This window comes from Pyrenophora tritici-repentis, chromosome 8 (assembly GCF_003171515.1).
Source record: "Pyrenophora tritici-repentis strain M4 chromosome 8, whole genome shotgun sequence".
NCBI lineage: Eukaryota > Fungi > Ascomycota > Dothideomycetes > Pleosporales > Pleosporaceae > Pyrenophora > Pyrenophora tritici-repentis.
The window spans coordinates 1,711,318-1,733,772 of NC_089397.1; the positions used below are offsets into that span (position 1 = coordinate 1,711,318).

The 22,455-nt window shown below is 52.7% G+C and overlaps 9 protein-coding genes across 9 annotated transcripts; 3 read left to right on the forward strand and 6 right to left on the reverse strand.

Annotated features, from left to right (window-relative positions):
• Nucleotides 1–297: 297 nt before the first annotated feature.
• Nucleotides 298–645, forward strand: PtrM4_141160 (uncharacterized protein; the record flags this gene model as incomplete). Its single annotated transcript, XM_001937874.2, has 1 exon — nt 298–645. One exon carries the CDS (start codon nt 298–300, stop codon nt 643–645), a length of 348 nt encoding a protein of 115 aa, XP_001937909.2.
• A 388-nt stretch (nt 646–1,033) lies between these two features.
• Nucleotides 1,034–2,928, reverse strand: PtrM4_141170 (uncharacterized protein; the record flags this gene model as incomplete). The annotated part of the gene is made up of 2 exons (XM_066109500.1): nt 1,034–2,601; nt 2,763–2,928. The coding sequence occupies 2 exons, from the start codon at nt 2,926–2,928 to the stop codon at nt 1,034–1,036; spliced, it is 1,734 nt and encodes a 577-aa protein (XP_065960422.1).
• Nucleotides 2,929–3,382: 454 nt separating this feature from the next.
• On the reverse strand, nt 3,383–4,429 carry PtrM4_141180 (TFG2, Transcription initiation factor IIF, small subunit (RAP30); the record flags this gene model as incomplete). The annotated part of the gene is made up of 1 exon (XM_001937872.1): nt 3,383–4,429. The coding sequence occupies one exon, from the start codon at nt 4,427–4,429 to the stop codon at nt 3,383–3,385; it is 1,047 nt and encodes a 348-aa protein (XP_001937907.1).
• A 425-nt stretch (nt 4,430–4,854) lies between these two features.
• On the forward strand, nt 4,855–6,108 carry PtrM4_141190 (RPN5, 26S proteasome regulatory complex component; the record flags this gene model as incomplete). The annotated part of the gene is made up of 1 exon (XM_001937871.1): nt 4,855–6,108. The coding sequence occupies one exon, from the start codon at nt 4,855–4,857 to the stop codon at nt 6,106–6,108; it is 1,254 nt and encodes a 417-aa protein (XP_001937906.1).
• A 964-nt stretch (nt 6,109–7,072) lies between these two features.
• PtrM4_141200 (uncharacterized protein) lies at nt 7,073–7,850 on the reverse strand (the record flags this gene model as incomplete). Its single annotated transcript, XM_066109501.1, has 3 exons — nt 7,073–7,078; nt 7,131–7,226; nt 7,293–7,850. 3 exons carry the CDS (start codon nt 7,848–7,850, stop codon nt 7,073–7,075), a joined length of 660 nt encoding a protein of 219 aa, XP_065960423.1.
• A 194-nt stretch (nt 7,851–8,044) lies between these two features.
• PtrM4_141210 (ribosome biogenesis protein NSA2) lies at nt 8,045–9,154 on the forward strand (the record flags this gene model as incomplete). Its single annotated transcript, XM_001937869.2, has 6 exons — nt 8,045–8,082; nt 8,134–8,264; nt 8,370–8,707; nt 8,761–8,846; nt 8,903–9,040; nt 9,100–9,154. 6 exons carry the CDS (start codon nt 8,045–8,047, stop codon nt 9,152–9,154), a joined length of 786 nt encoding a protein of 261 aa, XP_001937904.1.
• Nucleotides 9,155–10,156: 1,002 nt separating this feature from the next.
• Nucleotides 10,157–11,684, reverse strand: PtrM4_141220 (WD40 repeat protein; the record flags this gene model as incomplete). Its single annotated transcript, XM_066109502.1, has 2 exons — nt 10,157–11,311; nt 11,361–11,684. The coding sequence occupies 2 exons, from the start codon at nt 11,682–11,684 to the stop codon at nt 10,157–10,159; spliced, it is 1,479 nt and encodes a 492-aa protein (XP_065960424.1).
• Nucleotides 11,685–12,350: 666 nt separating this feature from the next.
• Nucleotides 12,351–12,668, reverse strand: PtrM4_141230 (uncharacterized protein; the record flags this gene model as incomplete). The annotated part of the gene is made up of 1 exon (XM_066109503.1): nt 12,351–12,668. One exon carries the CDS (start codon nt 12,666–12,668, stop codon nt 12,351–12,353), a length of 318 nt encoding a protein of 105 aa, XP_065960425.1.
• Nucleotides 12,669–13,582: 914 nt separating this feature from the next.
• PtrM4_141240 (chitin synthase 4) lies at nt 13,583–17,414 on the reverse strand (the record flags this gene model as incomplete). Its single annotated transcript, XM_001937866.2, has 4 exons — nt 13,583–13,671; nt 13,726–14,055; nt 14,107–14,597; nt 14,647–17,414. 4 exons carry the CDS (start codon nt 17,412–17,414, stop codon nt 13,583–13,585), a joined length of 3,678 nt encoding a protein of 1,225 aa, XP_001937901.2.
• Nucleotides 17,415–22,455: the final 5,041 nt, after the last annotated feature.

A 22,455-nucleotide genomic window follows, 5' to 3' on the forward strand; every position in this document is an offset into this window, starting at 1 on the left:
TCTTTCCCAACCTCTACCTTTTATTATAACCTACAGAGTCAACATCACATCAGCAACAGCATCACCGTTACAATCTCCACGCGACAAGCAGCCATGTCTCCCGCATCTGTTGCATCGGAGCCCGCACCCAACAACACAGAGGAACTGTCCAGTCTCAATGACCAAACTCAGAAGGGACCATATCAAACGGTGACAGAGACGGTGACAGAAACGAAGACTACAACGACGACTATAACAAAGACCGAAACCAAGACCAAGATGTCGCCCACCGTAGCGCTCAATACCCCGCACTCATTCATGCCAACACTCGATCAAAGTCACGCGGTCTCAAGAAAACGAAAGGCAGAGGAGACACATGGAGAGTCATCCAAGAAGAACAAGAACTCCGACGAAATCCTGGACAGAGAGAAACAGGACAGTGTGTATCTCCGCCAAGAGTTATCACCTGAACAGCTGCGCAACTCACCGTACGATGGCGCTGTTACTACACGATCTGTCGGGACCCAAACCACGGATATGGACAGCCCAAGGCCTTTCCTGCCCTTCCTGCATACGGACGAGTCATTGATCAGGATGAAGCCACCGTATCAAGGAGGGTACATAAGATTTGACTCGGATACGGAGGAGGAGGCGGAGGCGATCTGAGGACGCGAAGACGGACAACTTGAACTGAGAGACTCTTACTCTTGTGGTTGGTCTGCTGTTTATATTGGGCGTGGGATGCCTACAATACGAGGACAATCTACGTGGTTTGCGTCCCTATTGCGGGTGAATATGGATGAGCGCTGGGGATAAAGACAGATGGTCTAATTTCTCTATTCATGGGTCAAACATATATTTCTTTGGAGGAGCTGAGAAGAGAACGCATCCCAGACAGAACTGAACGAGGTGACTGGGGAAAGCTGTATCAGAGAAAGAGAGAGATGAGCAATCCGAAAACAGCACAAGCATATGCGGAGCATCCACACTGTCGTTGGTATGTAGTGCAGTACTAGTCATTTCCATGAATCCATCTGCTACAATTCTCTCATATTTACAACCTCGCCCTCTCACGCTCCCCCACCTCCAAAAGCCCTTCAATCGTCCTCTTCCACAGCTCCGCCCTCTCCTTACTAATCGCGTTCAAATCATAGCTCACCCCAAACCCAACAATACCCTCCGCACTCGTCGAGCTGCCAACCAAGAACTCATTCTCCCTCGCCCTAACCCCAATCTTGACGTCTTGGAAATCCGCCGCAAAGTCCTTGTCACCCAGATTCTTGAGATCGTAGGTGCCACGCTTGAAAAACGCTGCCAGTGGCCCAATGGAAGAAACACCACATGTGGCTCCAAATTCCGCTGCACTGGGCAGCAATGAGCCCTGGGGGTTACTCCAAGACGCCGTCCGGCGGTTTCGAGGTAGTTTCGCCTCGACTCTTTCAATCTGCGCTACGTACCCCGTTGCCAGCAGACGGCCCGGTGAGTACTTGTCCAGTATACCCGGTGTACCTTTCAAGTCGCTCCCCTTGAGTTTCCTCTTCTGGTAAACCTTCAGCTCACGGTTCGCATGCTTGGCCACGAGCTTGAACCGGCCTTCTACGGGGAGACTGCTGGATAAGAAAGGCATGACAATTCCGTCGCTGAAGGCTAGCATACAGGAGTCTGGTGGTGGGGGGTTTGCGAAGAAGGCACGGGGGTTCAGGGGGAAGGATGCTGTGAAGGCTGGGTGGTGGGACGAGGAAGGAGAGAGGCTTTCATGTATAGCCATCATGGAGAGGCCTGCGAGAGCGAAACATCCGGCGCCTATGGATACGTTTGCGGCTCTGCAGAGGGCGATTAGGCGCGATGAAGCGGATGGAGAGAGAGATGCGGAGATGTGGCCACAGGACATTGGTGGGCGGGTAACGGGGTTGTAGTCGAAGATGGCATCAAACTTTGGCTGTAGCGGCGGCGCAGTCTCCAGTCTCTGTGCTCTTCGTAGCGGGTTCGTAAATGTGGGTGGAAGACCCTTCTTCACATGTCGCAGGACGCGGATTAGTGCCCAGAACCAGCGTTTTCGCGCTCTGCTGCCGGTGATTGGGGGGTATAGCCCTTCCTGTGCTGCTGGCAAGACTGCTTGTATCTTTTCGGCCTGACCGCACGACGCGATATCTGCTAAGATGGCTTCAGATGGCTGGTTCAAAATCCGGATGAAATGGCTGAACCAGCTGTATGCTGAGAGCCCGTCGGAGATTTGGTGCGCTATTACGATTAGGAAGCGGAGAGAGTAGGTTCCATCAGTATTCTGGGTGATGGGCAGAATGTGGAGTTTTGAAAGGCATTTCGTCGGTTCGATTATTCGGGTTACGTTGTAGGCGTGGTGGTAGACCTCCTTTTCGTCTACGTCCGGGTATGTGTCTTCAAACCAGATGATGCTATTTTCAACCTCTTGGATAGCAGCTTCTGGTGAGGACGGGATGTTGACTGCGAAGTTGCGGGTTCCAGTTGCTGGATCATCCATTACACGAGCCAAAAGCAAAGGGTGCTGCAGGCGCAGGGACGCCCATGCAATTGCAACCCTACGCTTAAGCTCAGCTTTGGAGAGCTTGTGTTGACATGAGAGGGTGAAGAGAGATGTCATATCTATTGAATGGTCAGGTGTAATCCGACAGTAGTGTGTATCTTGGGTAAGCCTGATATAATTCGCATAGATTTTGAAAGTTTACCGGGTACCCTAAACAGATGCGAAGGAATCCCGGCTCTTCAGAAATTGGGTCAAAGACATGATGAAACATACTACGTACCTGCTCGCCCGCCATAATACAACCCATCTGCATCAAATGAGCTTTCCACGAGCCCAAGTGGACGCTTGAACATCTGACTGCCATGTGATCCAACTGACAGCTCCCAAGCAGCATAATTCGTTGCGTACTTGTCCAGCCAATGGCCTCGATGTTGTTGCTCTGACATTTTTTTCGATTATGAAATCTTTTCGAGAAGAGTAGATGTGCATGAGAGTGAGAGCTCCAAGGACCTCGGCACATAATGACGCGACTGTCCAGGTTGTTGCGGCCCGTTAGGCCGAGTCATGGATGCAAAAGTCGCTAGAGCATTAGCGTCATTGCTACGACAGGATACATGTAATCCGGTCTCATCACGACAGGTACACCGCATGAAGTCCTCACAAGACTTAAATGCCCTACACAAAGTGAAAGAGCATCTTCCGTGTAGACAATGCTATTGAAGGCCAGAGGCTATACATAGTCTATTAATTGCATTTCAATACTACTATGGTATCAATGCTAACGCCATAAGGAATTTGTCAATCCGTTATATCCATATAACTACCTCCTCAAACCGGTCATGGCTCGAGATACAGTTAATGCCATCGACCATCCCGCCACGATACACGCCTCGTTCAGCTCTAAACTACATCCTCCATTTCATCTTCACCCTCTGAATCTCCGTCACCAGGGCCTTCGGGCGCTGCTGCCTCAGCCTGCTTACTGATATCGCGTTGATTCTCGAAAACGGCCTGGCGCTTCCAGTTACTCGCAAACGGCCCAGACTTGACAAGGAGCGCGATATCGCCCAAGACCTCTTTGAGATATTGTTCCGGCTGCTTTGTGCGTTGCTTGATAGCTTTCATGGGCCAATATTGGTACTCGTCGAACAGAGAATGCAAAACGTCGATGAGATCTGATCGAGCCATACGAGCGGCTTTGTTCTGCTGAGACTTGGCCTTGGTAGTGGGCTTGATGAAGTTCTTGAATCTGTTGTTGAGCGTAATGGAGTTGTTGACGTCTGAGACATCGGTATCTTTGGTGATGATTGTTGTGAGGTGGGAACCCTGGATGGCTTGCTTGATGCGTGCAGCGCTGAAGTCTTGGTACTCCTGCGTGTCGAGGGGGTTGGCAGTGTATTGCCGTGTCGCGTGGCCGATGAGTGCGGTTTGCTTGGGGATGGCCTTCTTGTATTTGCTGCGCTTCTGGATGCGCGCCTTGGGATCTTGAACACCCCCAAAGCCTCCTTGTTGATTACCTCGACCGTATCCGTAGCCCTGGCCCTTGAACCCCGGTAGGTCCTTTTCCGTGAAAACGTATGTGTTCTTCAGCAGCGTGTCTGAAACAGATGCAGGCTCCAACTGGAAGGAAGACGGCAGTTTGGATTTCTGGCGCCAGCGGTCATTAAGAAAGACACGCATTTGCTTTGATTTGTCGATGCCGCTCGTTGTCGCGAAGGCTACAACTTCTCCGATTTGTATCTGGTCGTTGTCGTTGCCGTCGGCGAGGTCGTCCCACTTTGAGACTGCCTCATACAGCCAATCTGGAATGCGCGTCACCCATACGTCCTTGTCGGCGCCGCTCTTGTCCATAAGCATCTCGCCCGTATCCTCGTAAAACTCGTCATCCATAAAACCGCCACCACCCGAGGGAGTCAGAACGTCGGGGTCTGCTTTGATGCCGTTCATGGCGACGTGGGTAAGGGAGTGTGTCGGCGTGCGTATGTAGCGAGTGATGTCGTAGTACTTAATATGATTGTAAGGACTGAAACAGAGAGAGGTTCAAAGGATAGTGTAAGTGACACAAAGGCGACGTAGTGAGGGTGGGCGATGATGGACTGTCGAAAGACAATGGAGCCTGGCTGCTCTTACCGGGGCGCGCGCGCATTAGCGCGCCAAGCCTGTTATCGATATGCGGAGAGCAGTCGCGCTTGCCCCACGTCTGCCGCCTGCTACCTTCACGCGAGCAAGGCTGCTCTTACCTTATTCTCGCTATTGGAGAGCCTACATAGTAATTAGACTTCCAAGTCTCAGTGTTCGCCTTCACTCTGTTCATCTGCTCATACTCGACTGAAGCAATTGCACTCAATCAACATAACTTGCTTGCAAACGCCATGGCCTCCGAAGCTGTCACTACCGCTTTACAGCAAATCGAGGTTGCATCAGTCAGCGAAAAGCCCTCGCAGTACACTACACTGCTTCAGCAAATTGTAGAATCATCCAATAATGTCGCCGCCGACCTCAACCTATACGTACAAACCCTCCTCGACGACTCGCTGGGCATTGTTGTGCTCCGACCACTTCTCGCTGCCTTTGTAGACGCATTTCGAACCATCCAAGACGCAGACTCCAAGATCGAAATTGGCGAAAAGGTCCTCGCACTTTTACAATCCAAGGGCGCAGGTCAATACGAAGAGCAAGACACACAGATCAAGCATGTTCTGGCAGACGCATTCGAGCAGAACGAGGACTACCGGCGGTCCGCCCAAACACTCTCCCACATCAATCTAGAGTCAACACAAAAGTCCATTTCTGCCGACGAAAAGGCAAAGGTTTGGATTCGGATAGTGCGATGCTATCTCGAAAAGGACGATCCAACCAGCGCTTCCGTACATCTGAACAAGATCAAGAACATTCTGTTTAGTGTACAGGACAAGGAGACCAAGGTCATGTTCCAGCTCAGCCAAGCTCGCATTCTTGATTCACAACGCCACTTCCTCGACGCCGCACAAGCATACTACGGCATAAGTAATGAGCCCCTGGTCGACACCGAGGAACGAGAGAGGTTTCTTGGCAGGGCAATCATTTGCACTGTCCTGGCTCCTGCCGGTCCACAGCGAGGAAAGATGTTGGCCAAGCTATACAAGGATGACCGGGCTAGCTCCGCGGATGACTATGCCATTCTGGAGAAGATCTTTCTCAATCGCCTGCTTACGCCCGCCGAGATCAAAGCTTTCTCCTCCAAGCTCGATGCTCACCACCTCGCCAAGTCCGCTGACGGTCTTACCGTGTTAGACAAGGCCGTTCTCGAACACAATTTGCTCGGTGCATCGAAACTATACAACAACATTGGCTTTGACCAGCTCGGTGAGCTCTTGGGTATTGATGCGGAGAAGGCGGAAGACTACGCGGCAAAGATGTTGGAGCAGGGTCGTCTTGCAGGATACATTGACCAGATCGATCGCTATGTTTTTTTCGAGGGCGAGGCCAGCGGGGAACGAAAGACGGGCCATGCAGAGCGTGTGGTTGGAAAGGAGCTACGGAAGTGGGACGCAAATGTCACTGGATTGGCAGAGGAGGTGGAGAAGGTCACTTCGATGATCCAGAATCAGTACCCAGATTTTTACGCTTCACAGGCGGTGCACTAGTATGATACCGACCTAAGCGGCTGCGCGGTTTGATAAGGAGTATGCGAGAGACTACCGGACGTGCATAGTAGGCGACGATGCATGGCTTCGAAGATGGCGTCCAGGAATATACCCATTGCATTGGTAGATAATGAGAACTCATAACGAAGTATATCTAAGTTATTCTGGTTGAAAAGTGTATATGAGCTTGAAGGCCTGCATATCGAGAACAGATGGGTATTTCGTATGTGATGATGTAAAGCAGTCTCTTGGTAGGGTATCAGTTAAGTCATCCCTAACTACTCTTCCTGGCTAGCAAAGTGCAGAGATCATGATTACATTCGTTCAAAAAATTAGAGTATCCAATTAATCATAAAGCCCTCTTACAATTCTCCATTTGTTACTATCTATCTGCGTGGACACTGGCAACTTCCTACATCCTATACCATTGGTCTTTAATACGTCCGACACATGTCGTAGTCATCTCTACAAGTAAAGCTATCGTCGTCAGTCCTCCACATACGACCACAGGACACTGAATACAGCGCTTCCCGTTCGCTCAGCGGTACTTAAACGGTGTACCGGCGGGTTAGTAGTCAGGTGGGTGACCACTGGCGAATACCCGCTGTTGTATGTTTTTGCCTTTTTTTGCACACAGATAGAAACTCCGGTCATTACAGTAGGTAGCTACTCGAGAGAAAGTCTGTTAGAACTCGTCGCGAGTCTTGGTGTGCTCCTTTTGCATTGTGTGGGGTACTTCAAGTGTCAGGGACAATGCTTAGGATACCTCACCATCTTTTCGAGATCCGGATTGTTTTAAAACTTGTATCAACCCTTCTAGATTCTAGAGTCATGTATCACGCTTACTTACGCCCCTATCTGTCAAACACAGTTTATATTTCAATCATATTTATTGAGCTAAGTGCATCGCATCAAGCTCGAAGTGCCAGTCATATCTATACATATGATACATTCGAAAATCCACTCATTCCTCACTACCAGAAACCCAACGTAACACACTCGCACTATTGCACACCCTCTACCTCCTTTGGCTCCAACGCTGCCTCATACTCCTCCAAGCTCTTCACATCCAGATCTGTGATCTTCAAGACGGTAAAGCGCAGCTTGCTCTTAACATGCTTGGTATGTCTTTGTCTCCTCTTCGTCTTCTCCTCGACCCGCAATGGTTCACTCTCTATACCCACGACTCGTGCCCGACATGTATATAATCGCTCATCCAAGTAAAACAATTTCTTCCCGTGATCAGCATTTCCCTTTATCGGCTCTGGGGCTTTGAGCGTGTAGTCCCGAGATCCAATGTGTGTGGCCCGGTTTAAGCGCAATACGTCTCCAGGGCGGATGTTTGGCATGTGGAAGGGAAGGCGGAGCGTATCGCCGCGGGTGAGGAGGTAGGGTCGGCCATGTAGATGTGCGGTTATGTAGTGTGCTGGCTGGGTTTGGAGGAGTGGGAGAAGGGTTCGGATGGATGGTGTGAGGGTCTTTGCGAGGATCTCTGAGCGGGCGTGTGGCGAGACTTTGTCGGAAGCGGGCTTTGGTGCCTTTTTAGGTAGAGGCTGTGGTGTTTGAGCGCGCTCTTTGGCTTCTTCTGATATGCGGTGTCCAGACTGGATGAGCGGTTCGGGAGTATTTGATGTGTCGAGGTTATGCGATACGGTTGTTATTCGTGCGCGGAAGACTGCCGGCTGTATTATCGACCTCGATTCGAAGAGAACATTTCGTGCAGAGCGAGTGAATAACGCCATTGTAATGTGTGGAGGGGCAATGGCTGCTGTAGATGGATATCTTGGTGTTGCGGAGGTCCGCTGTGGAAGAATCCCGCATGGCGCTAGTGGGGGCTAGTGCCGAACTTTTTGGAGGATGGCAAGTTGCGCTGTTAGGGCTACTTACTCCACTCCACCACTACCCTCCAACAGCAGATACAGAGGTAGTCGTCAACATGCCTCAGAACGAGTACATCGAGCGCCATACGAAGCTGTATGTATACGGCCATCTATAGAGACTCCACATCTAATTCGTCGACTACAGGCATGGCAAGCGCTTCGACCACGATGAACGCCAGCGCAAGAGGATCGCTCGTGAGGGCCACAATGCCTCGAAGAAGGCACAGAACTTCCGTGGCCTACGCGCGAAGTTGCACGCCGAGAAGCGCAGGAAAGGTTTGTGCCACCCAATACGACCCGTACTTCCATGTACAATTCAATCTTCGATGGGCGCACGCGCAAGGAAGATTTCACAGAGCCATGTGCTGACATGAACGCCAGAAAAAATCCAGATGAAGCAGAAGATCCGCGCCCACGAAGAGCGCAACGTCAAGTCAAACGAAGCGCCCGAGCCCGCCACCGAAGCTCTTCCATCCTACCTGTTGGACCGATCAAACGAGAAGAATGCCAAGGCTCTATCTTCAGCCATCAAGCAGAAGCGTAACGAAAAAGCCGCACGATTCTCAGTTCCGCTGCCAAAGGTCAAGGGAATTTCCGAGGAGGAGATGTTCTCCGTGGTTAAGACGGGAAAGAAGACGAAGAAGAAGTCGTGGAAGCGAATGATCACCAAGCCGACATTTGTTGGTCCTGGCTTCACCCGTCGACCTGTCAAATACGAGGTACGCATGTACAGTGTATGTGCAGCCAAGAAATGTACTAACTTTGTATACAGCGCTTTATTAGGCCCATGGGTCTGCGTTACAAGAAGGCAAACGTCACGCACCCCGAACTCAACGTTACTGTCCAGCTGCCAATCATGTACGTGTCTACATCATCTAAACGGAAGAAAAAAGTCATATCTAACAACCGCGCAGATCAGTAAAGAAGAACCCTCAACAACCCATGTACACACAACTAGGTGTCCTAACCAAGGGAACCATTATCGAAGTAAACGTTTCCGAGCTCGGTCTCGTGACCGCCGGAGGAAAAGTCGTATGGGGACGATATGCACAGTGCGTTCACCTGGTCCCAACATGATGAACAGCAAAGCAACTAACACGACTTCCAATAGAATCACAAACAATCCCGAAAACGACGGATGCCTGAACGCTGTCCTGCTCGTCTAAACTAGGTCCCAAAACGACTAAAAGAGGCGATAGAAAGGAGGAAGGGGTGAGCGAGCGACACGGGTCACTGCATATCACGGCGTTAGGGGCGGCGGCGGCGCAAACTGGACCTTGCCTTTGGGCTTTGCACAAAAAGAATTCCCGCAGGCGTTTTTTCTTCCAGGGCCCCCGAAGAAGAGAACAAGAAAACAAGATGAGACTGGTTGGACGAAAAAGGGCTGGCTGGCTGCTAGAGGCATGTGTATGCAACGTTGGGCTGAGATTGGGGGAGGTGCTTGCTGCCGAGAGCATATGCAGGTGTGAATGCTTTGAGAGTAGCGTGTTGCTTGCTTGTGCGAAGCGCTGAACATATAATGATACCATATCACCCCACTGGTCGCACCGCTTTCCGTCCCGTCCCCCACCCCGCCCCGCCCATGACTGTAGTTTCTTTCAACATGTGTGTTTCTGGTGAAGAGAAGAAAAGAAGGGACTAGTTTTTTTGGTATCGAGCGGGAGGTAGGGAAGTAAGTAGATATGATATCGCCCATCACCTTGTAAAATTCCGGGATAGTTCGTTCGAGCTTTACAAGGTGATGGCTGATATACACCTAACCCCCCTCGTTTCCCTCCCTAGGTATAGAGTAGCATTATTGCGGACTAAAGTACTAAATGTATCTCATCCGAGTGAGCTAGCTAGCCAAAGCACACGATTTCATAAAGTGTCTCAGGCTGCCGTGGTATCTTTCCCGTCCAATTTCCGTAAACCATCGTGAAATTTGCCGTGAAGATAAGGAAAGAACTAGAAAACAAAATAAGATAATATAAAAAAACGTCCAGTTTAGATGGAAAAGGATTCCTGACTCTCTGAAGCCTCCTATCCTCTGAAAAAAAAAATCAGCGCTGTCGTCAAGGTTTCGCAGATACCAATATCCGCTCTCTGGGAAAGCAAGCAGAAAAAAAACGAGGGAAAAAACCGCCAGTATACAGCCTTTGGCCGTGTTCACATCTACAGGGTCATTGTCATACGACAACATCGCTCAAATCAACGTGTCTCCGTTGTCTCTCCATCTTGCCGGGCAAGACACCCCCATGGTCATGAAGCGCATCGTCATGGACCCAGTCTGTTACGACATCGTCCCATACTGCATGATCCCAGCTCTTCCTCCTGCCAGTCTTCTCTGCCCAGCCTGTTCTTTCGAGTTCGATGATGCCACCGAATCTTCTTTCGCCATTGGAGATGAACAGGCTCTGACCATCGGGCGTGAAGGTGACACCGCCAACGGGGCCGAAAAAGTCAAATACCTGCTTCGACTCCCATGTCTGTGCATTAATCACGTTGATGTAGTCGTCTGCCTCGGCGGCAACCAAGACGCGCGGGCCTGAGCCAATGGGTGAAAAGTGCAGCGACCGTGGAACGCTGAGTTCGCTCTTCATGACGGTGAGTGGCTTATCCCAGTATCTTGCATCCCATACGACGATTGTCGAGTCTTGTGCTGCAGTGGCGACATGTATGCCGTCATCTGCCCACGCGCAGGCGAATGCATCATCGGTATGTGAATTCAGTGTTTCAAAAGGCTGGCCCGTCTCCGCATTGGTGATGAGCGTCTCTTGGAAGTCACCGACTACGACACGCATCCGACCATTAGGAGAGGTTGCCGAGCAGTTCACGGCGGCGGGGTATAGGAATGAATGGGTGAATGTGTTTGTTTCGCAGTCTAGGACGCGGAGACGATGATCATTCGAACAAAGAACGGCTTGTGGCGTATATGTTCGCCGTGAAGCAAAGAGGTGCAAATGGTTGACTATTTGCGACTTGGTGTCCGTTGCAAAGTCGGAGGTTCGGCCAAATGTAAATGGGGAGCCATAGGTGGAAGCGAGGTTAGTGATTGCATACTCACCCTCAAAGGCGCCGGCAATGAGGACGTTGTCGTGTGAGGCAACGGTGGTAATTGAGGCATCGGGGTTGATGTGCTTGCTAAGATCGACAATGGCATCGGCTTCTGTTCCCTCTGCGTCTGTGCGCCATACTCTATGGCCTTGTGCAAAGAAGATGTCATTGCGGGATGTCGCTGTGATGATGTTTCGCAGCTGGAAGTGAGGGATAAAGGCACGGGGTGTGGTACTGATCCTCTTGAACTGGAAGAAGTCGTCTGTGTTGGCCGTAGGAGGTATGTGCTGGGTTTGTTAGAAAACAAATGGAGGAGTGGAGGAGCATATTAGTCACCTTGCGTACTTGCTTGAGGCACTGTGGCAGCCTGTCACTTTCAAACTCCTCGCGCGCCTCCCTAACAGCCGAGCGACTGGTCTTTCGTGCCTCCCAGTCGATTCCCTGGTAGTCATAGCAGTCACCCTTGAGATCATCGCGGTCGACAAACTTGGGTACCTGGCAGAGGTCGAGGCCAGGGACGAGGGGCTTGGTTGTGTCAAAGAAGTGGTGGAAGTAACTGGTGATGGGGCAAAATGCCGTCTTGTCGACGATGCTGAGCTGCGGCTCGTGAAGACTTGGCGGGGGTTCAAGTGCAGGATCTGCGTTGGACAGATGGGTCATGAAGACGGGGGACGGAGGGAAGTATGCGGTGGAGGTGTGATGGGCAATGCTGGAGAGGTCGAGTATCTCCAAGGCATTATAGGGGGCATAGGCGGGATGGGCTTGCGAAAGGAAGTCGTGTATCTGAACATCTACAGGTCCGTCCTCGTGCTCTTCCTCTTCACTGTCCTCGCCTAGGGGATCCGGGTTGGGCATGGTTTCCATGAACTGCTGATAGTCTGCGAGTGAGATCCCCCCGCTGTCGTCATCGTCGTCCTCACCGTGCCCCTGCTCCGCCTGGCCCGTGGACGGCCTGGTATCAGACAGTGATGCTAGATTCACAGCAGCCGCCAGCGCGTTGGGTGATTGAAGCCAGTCTCCATGGACTGGACAGTCATGCGGCGGCGGCAGCGGCGTGGTGTCGTGTGGAGTAGTGGTGCTGGCCATGGACGCCCGCTGTCCGGCCGATAGCTCGCTGGCGGGGCCGCCTTCTTTCAGGCTCCTGTGCGGGCGCTGTGGTGGGCGTGGATGGGATCAGTGGACTTGCGGTGCGGTCTCGGTGATGGCGTTGCGGGCGCAATGGATAGGCTTGTCGGGGCGTGGGGGAGGCGACTAGGCCAAAGCATAGGCTCGGCGCAGGTGCGCACTGTTATGTAGGTACGGACGCGGACTGACTGGCTCCTGGCCTCAGCTGCGCAGGGCTCCTGCCTGGTCTGTTGCGTCGTTCTTGCCCGTGTTGCTCGTCTGCTTGTCGGTTTTGGCAGGCTCGCGTACACGAGGCGCTGCATGCGAGGAAGCACTGGGAAGGCACGTCCAGGACAAGGTGTGGGGTCGCAGCTGCCAGACTTTAAGCGGACTATTGGCTGCGGGAGAGCGGGAAGCGTCGGGCTGCAGGCGTGATGGCGATGCACCTGCCTCAGTCGGTCGGAACGGCCTCTTCTTGTCAGATATATACACTTGGTCCCAGGCACCAAGCCCCTCGTCGACGCCCGTCGGCCGTCGCATCGAGCCCGCTGCTGCCGTCATCCCGTCCAGCAGCCAGACTGAACACGAGGGGATCGGACAGCCCACCCCTCCAGACCTGACTAGCAACTCCACCATCTCACACATCGCCAGACCTCAGATCTCTGTGTCTGCCGCAGTCCGACTCCACGCTGTCACCGGGCCCATGCTCGCCCTCGCTCCGTCAGGGCTAAGCGGGTGATACAACTCACATGGCACTGCCAACACGACAACGTCCATGGGCCAAGCCCTGACGACGAGAATGCAGTGCCCACTCCGCGTCGCACACCCTACCAGGCACTGGCCCACTACAAGGCCCGTAAGCCTCTTGTCAGGCCTCTTTTGGGACACAGGCAGCACACTGCCTTCGCTAACCCTGATCCCTTGGGGCAGACGGCTGACGCGCTCAGCGCTGGTCCACAGTCGTACCGCCAACGAGTGGGACTAATCATTTCATCCCCCCTCCCCAGATTGTGGCTCAACCGCCGTTTTTGTCTCTCCTCGCCGTCCTGGCAGTGGAGAACGGTGCTGGCACTCCACGACAGCAAGCCACAGATCGCGAGAGAGCAGGAGCCAAGATTGGCGCCCTCTAACGGCCGCGAGAGGGGCGCACAAGGCCCAACTTGAGACTGCGAAACCCCACACGCCCGTGATGCGACGTCAGGCAGAAGCTGCCGTTGCAACTAAACAAGATTCATCGACGGCATGCCAGGTCTTGCCAGAGCTGACAGCCGGTCCTGTACAATTGTATTACTACGGTAGTCCTAGCTGATAAGGCGATAATCGAACAATGGCTACAAATGGTCATAAGTTATAATAGAAACACCGCTCCGGCAATGCAGTAAGCATCGTAACACATTAAGCAGCCCTCGGCTGCGCGACGGCTTCCCTTCCTACGGGGCGCCATCGGTGCGAAATCAATTATCATAGTACTGCTCGTACCCCTGCTGTTGCTGCTGTGGCCACCCGCCAGCCGATGTCGCCGCTGGTGTCTTGAGTCTCCGTTCTGTTGGTGCCCAACGTCAGTGACAGCATTATCGCGAGATGTTGTGCTCCTTACCGGCTTCAAAGTCATGCCACCTGCGCATCGTGATCTTGCTACTGTCAAACTCTCCCTCATACTCCAACCCGGCCTTCTTGGTCTTTTCACCCGCCGTTTTGCGCGTATCGCCCCAACTGAAGTCGTCAAACTTCCAAAACGCGTACGCCGGCAAGACGAAATTCCAGATGGGGAGCGATAGCAGGTAGACAAACATCCAGGCCACGTAAGACCATCGGTGAGCCGTGATGATGATGAGGATGGCCGGGAGTCCGAGAATGAGCGCTAAAAGGATGAGGGGTATGACAGGAGCGGCCGTGTGAAGGACGGCAGCCTTGATGGAGATGGCAACTGGTCATGGTTAGCAAAGCCAAAGATTCAAGACGAGGTACGGAGCCTTACTTAGGTAAAGTGTAAACGCGATGGCGGCCGGCAGGACCAGGGTTCCCATCAACTCGACAAACACGACAAACTGCATGCTGAAGCAGAAGGTGCCACATAGATCTCGCACTAGCACAAGCTCCATCAGGTTGTGAATCGTACTATTAATCCATCGTCTACGTTGTGACAGTAAGACTTTGAACTCATCCGGTACCGTGGTTTTGCACACGGCTTGCGGCACAAAAACCTGTTTCCGCTTGGGGAATGTCTTGAGCATCAGCGTCGACAGGTAGCGATCCTCACCTAGCAGCAGCAGATTCTTCTTGTGCAACGTGTCGACCACGTTCTCCGAGTAGTGCTCGACAATGTCGGGATTAGCGAGGATCGGCACCCAGTAGTTCTGACCGCCTTTAGGGGCCTTGATGCGGTACATGCAGAAGCAACCCGGCAGACAAGTGACACCGCCGAAGACCGACTCGAATGACTTGGCTAGATGATGCGAGATGAAATATCTATCATTGTCAGTGGCGCGATTGTCAAACATGGCTATCTCGCACTTACTCAAACACCTGGATCATCGACACCCACGAATCCCGCTTATTGGCAATCTTTGTTTCTCCACACAGTCCCATGATGTCTGGGTCTTTTACCATGGCTGAGATCATGTGTGTCAAGCTGTCGGGGAAGACTTTTGTGTCCGCGTCCACCATGAGTACTATCTCGTAGAAATCGGGCGAAATGCCCGTTATCTTCCAGATGCCGTTGAACATCTCAAACTCAAGCTCCGTCATACGCTCGTCAAACATGACCTTTTGCAGGAACGACATGAGGATGATTTGACTATCGCGCTTTCCACGATTACCAGGCTTCGATTTCTTGGCTTCATCGGGTGTGCCACACTTGACGACTAGCATCACTGGAACACGTTGCTGCTTCTCAGTCGGAATCCTCGTGTCCTCACCGTAGTCGTAGAAGCCTGAGTAGATCTTGGCCATGTTGTGTCGTTTCGATCCGCTAGCGACTGCAACGTACGAAAATGCCTGAACTTCGTGCGGCAAGACCGCATGATCTTTCATCATACTGAGACAGACTTCGGGCGTCGTGAGATCTTCTCCGTGACCTTTGATCATACCGTCGCAGATGATGAGGATCAGCTTGTGGCTGTTGGGATAGTCGGTCGTGGCGATCGAGTCAAGCGTGGTTCGGAGACCCTCAGGACCCTCCGAATATGCAGTGACTAGACAAATGGCGTGAGCCAGCGGGTATCCAAAAGGCTGCCATTCCGGAGGAGGCTGAGGTACCACCTCATCGTGCGTGAAACCCGCCGGACCGGAACCCTCAGTGCTCGAGTAGCGATTGGTCTCGGTGTTGGCTGAAAGTAGTACACTTGTCCTAGACTCCTGTGACGAATGTTGCGGGTTGAGAGCTCCATCGGTGGGAAGAGTGCCGTGGCTAGCGTTGAGTTGTTTGTACATGCCGCTGTTGGACCCGAGGAGGCGAGATGCGGCGCTTTGGCTCGTCATGGTCGTTGGCGGAGCTCGCATCTTTGCGTTCTTGTCGACCGAGTAGGGGCTGGTGAATCTAGAGGTCGACGGCAGGAAGGTGCTGCCACGCTTGTTGCTGCGGTCAGAGCCGGAAGCCGGGTCCATGAGTTTTGGCGGTGGGCGATAAATATCATCACTCCATTCCTCAATCTGCTGCTTTCTCTTCTTCGAGTCAACCGGGCCCAAGGAAGTCTTGGAGGCGGCAAACTTCTTGCTAATGAACCACTGGAAAATCAAAGCGAGGAAGAACTTGGCTAGCACGACGGATAGAATGAAGACTAGCGAGACGTAAAGCACAACCTTTGAAGCAATGCAGCCAATGCTCTCAGTATCAATAGTACCGACTTTGACTGTCTGAGTGAAGCACCTAGCAACCTGCTTTTCGTAACTAGAGGAGTAGGCGCGCGTAACATCTACACCCCGCACGGCAGGGTTTTGGCGGATTTGGTCGAAGATGGGTGGGATGTCTACTTGAGTGCGGTTGAACCAGTCGAGCAAGTCGAGGTCCAGCACATCACCGCCCCATACCATCAGATTTCTTGTGCTGTTGCGGATGTCTTCCCAGGTAAAGTATACATCGCCAGCGTTGCGAAGGCCATAAAAGGCGTTGCGCGCAGAGTCGGATGTATGGCACTGGAAACCATTGTACTCTGAAAATGAAGAGTTTGGCTTGCTCGAGCCGTCCTGATTGAACAGCCGACATGGGAAATACCAAGCCAAGTTGCCATTTCCGCTTGTAGGGATACCAGAGTTCGGCTTCTCCGTGATGAGTCCTTTGCACGCCCCATTGACGTTCTGGAACAGAAAACTTGCGTCTTGACCGCTGTGCTTCTCCGGGAGATCGAATAGTACGTTGGCGCCTTCGGGGATTCCACGCGCAGCAGGATGTTTGGACTGGGCTAGATCATATGCTTTTCCATGAATGATGAGATATGAACCTCCGACTTCGTTTGTCCTGAGACGAACATTGCCGTTCGATGGACACACAGTCTCTGTGAAACCGAATGTAATGTATCCGACAAAAGTACAAATCATAAGAATAATGCTGACCAGGCCGACCTTTTCCCTCCATGCCCGCTGCTGGGCCTTCTGCGGCTTCCCGAAGCATTTCAATATAGCGCCTGGAGCCCAGAAGGTGACGATAGCGCAGTAGACATTCCACAGACTGGGTGGCCTGAGCTTGTCCTGCTCTTTCTGCCGCTGCTTCTCCCGGGCTTGCATTGTTTGGCTCCGTGTCAACTTGCGCTGTATCTGCGGCTCGCCGTCGTCCAAGGGAACCTGCTTGTCTGTGTAACCTCCACCGCCACTCGAAGCATTTCGCATATGTGAGGGCTTGTTTCCGGTGCTCTCCGAGCTCATGGTTTCCGACTCGAGCTGGTCCTCCATGATGGGGTCGTTGCCGGTCGTGGAAGGCTGGACATTCATGCGCTGGGCATGTTTACGGTAGTGATAGTTGGGATGATTGGGGTCCATTCGCTGGCGCTCGGGACGAATGAGACTGCGCTTCCTGCTCAGCTCTGGTACCGAATCATTGTGACCGCCGCGCATAATGGGGTCGCGGTCCATGGGCACCGGGGTATTCGGTGAGGGAAGAGGCCTTGCGTAGGCATGGGGGCCGCTCTTGCTCTTGCCATCGCTGTTGGTGCGGTCGTGCGATCGCGTGCTCTCTAGGTCTGAAGTTCTTCGTCGGCGCGATTGGGAATGTCGACGCGAATGACGTTGCTCGTGTTGTTGATCACCCCGCCGGGGCGGTGACGCCTGTTCGGGCCGTTGGGGCAGAGGCATTTTGTTTGTTTAGGCTCAGTTGCAGTCACACTGTGCGCAGCGCTGCGGTGCCGGGAAGAATATGTGTATACAAAGCCAGTATGCGGCTGTTGATTATGGGCCAGACGTGCTCCGAATGCGATGCGTGCTCTAAGACCGGGATGGCGGATAAAGGTCGTCGTTGTCGTGGTAGCGGCGTTTCAGCAAGTGTTAGCCGGTTGAGGCAGGCACGAGTATGCTAGCAGATTAGAGATTAAGCGTGTCGAGGAATAACAATGCAGCGAGCTCCAGGCCAAACGAGCGACGAGAGAAAAAGCGTCTCTACCCCGGGCAATGGGTGTTGCGAGGTCAACAGAGTCTTAGCAACTTTACACACGGCATAGGCGGCGAGGCTGCCCCTTGCCAGCGTCCGTAGCCAGCGAATCGTAATGCTAGCCGCAGTTAAAGCCGCGAGTTATTTTGGGGAGCCCTGTTTCCACCCCGGCCTAGTCTAGCACAAACACGGCTGGCTAGGCGTGACTATGCTCACGGATGACTTTTATATGCGCAGAGGCCCGGCGCCCATGTTTATTGATTCAAAACACGCCTGCAATACTGGCTGGTAGATAGTGGGAGCTTCACCGTTGCCAACACGTGTCGCTATAGCTGTGACACGACGCTACTTGGGTACAAGGGAACTGTGAGATGCTGCCTGTCTGTCAGGTCCCTGCAGCCAGGCAGTGGACACTTCGCCTAGGACGTTTCGCACCACGACGCCTCCTCCCTATTGAAATACCCACAACCCGCTTGTCATTTCGAACCTGATCACCTTCTGCGGAACTTTCTCAGGCCCGTGTCCGACAATGCAGTACACGCCGCCTTCCAGAAACATGGCGACCAAGGACGCATCCATGCTTGCCACTGGCGCCTAGACCGGTGCCTCGCCCAATGCGTACTCATGGCGAGCTTGCTAACCGCGGCCTGCCCGGTACACTATTAGCAAACTACGGCTGACGCTTGCTGGATACGAGCGGACCTGCGCCCAAGTGTGTTTCTGGGGGCCGTTTCCATGCACCAGAGTACTTTGGCGGGCTGACAGAAGTGACTGCACGCTGAACGGGTGGAGCGACGTCTATTCACAACCCAGGTCCCACTAAAGACATCCCATGTACTAACCCACTTCCCATTGCACGCCTCGTCGGCTTTGCAGGCCACATGCACGCGCACCTATGGGCGTCGACGACTAATGTAAGTTATGCTACTGCGTTTGTCACATGTGCAGTCAATCGATAGTTGCAATTGCATCCTTTGTCCGCATCCAGCTGCAATCGGGCCTGACGAACAATGTTCGCCAACCACCTGAGCATTCTATGTCATTCTAACATGACGCCACGCCGGCCATGGTCAACTACGCCGAGTACGCTCGCATCGTGGCCAAGCATCAATGCTATCTCTCTACTTTGAGCAGCCTCGCTCGCCCAATTCGGCCCCGTATGTGTAAGCCACCAGCAATTCCGTCTTCAGCCCGTTTGGTTCAAGCCATAGTGTACTTAGTGCTCGCGTTTCATCCTCCACACTACCGAGCTTCCTTCTACCCAAGCACGCCGAGCGCTGCCGCTACTTTTTGCCAATTAATACACAGTAATCGCTCGGGCTATACACGGACGGTTTCATAAGAGTCAACTGCCGCCCTGCCCCTTCCCATGCCCAGGAGCACAGCGCCAACCTTTTACCACCTACCAATACCTAAACATCCGTGAATAATCTTTTCTCCACGCTCGCACCCAGGGTCTCGAGCTTTCACAAGCGCGGAATCTCCGGACCTAGGTCCACTTCCGCTTGTCTGTGAGTCTAGCCGCCCCCGGTCTGTCGAGCAGATCGTCAATTTCAGGGTTCAGCATCCTCGGGACGTACGTCGCCAAACAACAAATACATACATAAACCGTATCCGTTGTCACACCGCATCGCAGATACTGACTGAGAATTCAAGTCGGTATCTACCGCTATACACTTTCTCTTATCGCATCCGCCTGACTTGCTTTCTTCGCCGAGTTTACGAGGGGCCACTTTGACAGAACCACTTTAGAGCCCCGCCACTGCAGCGAGTCAGGGCAGAAGCGGACATAAGGCTGTCGACAGAGGTTTAACCAAGGGGGGCGACGGACCCAATTTGATAAGCCATGACCAAGGCTATTTCCAAACCACCATCGAAGGCTTTGCCACCTATTCCACCTCACGAAGCAGCCATCCGCCAACGCCGCCCCGACTGGTCCGGTGCAAACAGTCCGCAACAATATAGGCCCAAGCATCCGCGACATTCCTCTATCCCCTCGTTTAACTTCGACGAGCATGATGACACAATAGCCGGAGGTCGTGATTCCAGACAATCGGGATCCTCTTTCAATCAAAGTTCAGACGGACATTCGAGGACACCCTCGAGGGAAACACCAGACATAGGCGTGAATAGGGATTCAGTATATTCGATACCGGCAGCGCAGGATATCCCTTTTCGGAAACTTCAGCTTAGCGACGGATTGAACCGTGTTCGATATTCGCATGTCGCAGAAATGGAGGTTGCAAACCACACGTATCAACCGACCCCGCCCGCTCCAACATATCCTCCACGCGAAAACGCACAATCGCCGACGGCTGGCTCGCAACATTCGTCGAATAACAGCGAGCGCAATAGCAACATATACTCTTATGCACAAGATGGACCGTTGCAAGTCCCACGTACCACAGTTCCCAGGCCTAGCTCCGCATACACGCTGGGCTCGGAACTAAACGCATTTGGTCGTACGCAATCCCCGCGCCTTTCCGTAGGCGGTTCTCCGTCGCCTGGCGGATCACCACATGCCCGAACCAATCGCCGTTCCCCAGACGTCAGGCCGGAATCTTCGTACATCGACTTGACGAACCTCCCATATAACCAGCAGATTGCGCCTGTGAATAACTTTGGTAACACGGGGTTACGGGGTGTTGTAGGCCAGAATGCTTCGCTGCTCGACGCAAAGAAGACTTTGGAGATGTACAGGGCAAATGTCAAGAAAACATCAGACACCGCCGTGCAGTACGAGTTTGCCTTGTTCATGATACAAGTCGCACGTGAGGTAATGGCATCGGAGAATCCCAACGATGCTCATGGCATGGCTCCGGCAGACTTGTTGAAGGAGGCGCGGCAGATTCTACAGAAATTAGCCGACCGTAGTTACCCTTTTGCACAGTACTACCTCGCCGATGGCTACGCGTCGGGCTTGTTCAACAAAGACAAACCAGATTACGATCGTGCGTTCCCGCTTTTTATTGCTGCAAGCAAACATGGCCATGCCGAATCAGGATTCCGTGCCGCGCTTTGCTATGAATTTGGCTGGGGCTGCCGCAAGGACTATGCGAAAGCTGTCCAGTTTTACCGCGCTGCAGCATCAAAGAACCACCCTGGAGCAGCGACGCGGCTTGGAAAGGCGTGTTTGACAGGCGACATGGGTCTCCAGAACAAGTACCGAGAAGGACTCAAGTGGCTAAAACGAGCGTCAGAGTCTGCCGATTTCCAGTACAACATCGCGCCGTACGAGCTTGGTTTGCTGCATGAGACGGGTTACGGAGACGACATCTTCAAGGATGAAGTATACGCCGTGCAACTTTTTACCCAGGCTGCAGAGCTGGGTCATGCACAGGCAGCCTTGAAACTGGGGGAAGCCTACGAACATGGCCTGCTGCGATGTCCAAAGGATGCTGCACTTTCGGTGCATTACTACAATTGCGCTGCCCAGGCTGAAATACCAGAAGCCATGATGAACCTCTGTGCGTGGTATATGGTCGGAGCAGAACCGGTTCTAGAGAAGGATGAGAACGAGGCGTATGAATGGGCCAAGAAAGCCGCTTCGTATGGTAAGCACATCATCGTGCGTTCCGCGTGGGTACAGTTGCTAATGATCCTAGGTCTTCCGAAGGCGGAATATGCGTGTGGGTATTTCACAGAGATGGGCATCGGTTGCCGACGGGATCCTTTGGAGGCCAACGTCTGGTACGTCAAAGCCGCGGATTCTGGAGACGAAAGAGCAAAGCAGCGCCTTGCAATCATTCAAGCTGCAGCATCTGGGCAGCCACGTGCGCCAGCGAACAACAGTTCAAAGAGCAAGCTCGTCAAGGCGGGGAAGGTTGTAAAGGGGAAGGACTCGAAAGAGAAGGAGAAGGAGGAGAGTTGTGTGGTAATGTAAGAAAACACAGGGGTTTCTGCGTTGTCTTGGTCTACGCTATACCCAATTTGCGTTTGTGCTTACCACGGTGAGCATTGGGCCTCCGCCATCGGATTCTGTAATTGACGATGGCGCTAATGAGAGGTGGTGCATATACGGCGTTTGCTTATTTATTGCATACTGCGTTTGGATCTCAAGGGCGGAGTACTATAGCTTTTTTGGTGGCGTACCGCTCAGCCGCAGCATTATAGAAACTGCATATTGAAGATAGTCGCATGTCTATGCAACGCGAGTGATAACCACGGGTGATAACGGCTTTGGGCCTTCCATACAGGTCTCGTGATGCGTCTCCAGAAGCGCCGATTGGCTCAAAGCTTACACCGTCTTACGTAGTGTTGAACCACAAAGTAACCGACGTCTTTCCGTCTGCATGCGGTCATGGCCTCAACACTTGAATCCCACGGTCCGCCCTCACAGAATATGTGAGCAATTCCTAGTATGCAGTTGCGCAACTAGTGACGCAGAATGCTGTATTACGAATATAGACGTTCTAGGAAGACGTGAAGTTTGTCTGCAATACAATCGATAAGGCCTTGGCGTGCGTCCTATGTGGAGTCGCTTGTCGTCGCTCCCCAGACCGTTGCTAACCGTTACCGAATCGGTACACATGATGCAGGTTCGCAGTTCGCGGCTCCACCTGCACGCCTTTCGAGTACATATGGCCATAGGGCGTGTGATAACAACAAACCTTCGTTTAGATCAAAGTTAAAAGGATTCCTCGCCCCAACACCTCAACTTCAGTTCATACCAATCTCAACCATCTCGTGTACTTGCGGCCACTATTACTCCCCAGAGAACAAAGAAATCATTGGAGCCTGCATGAATTA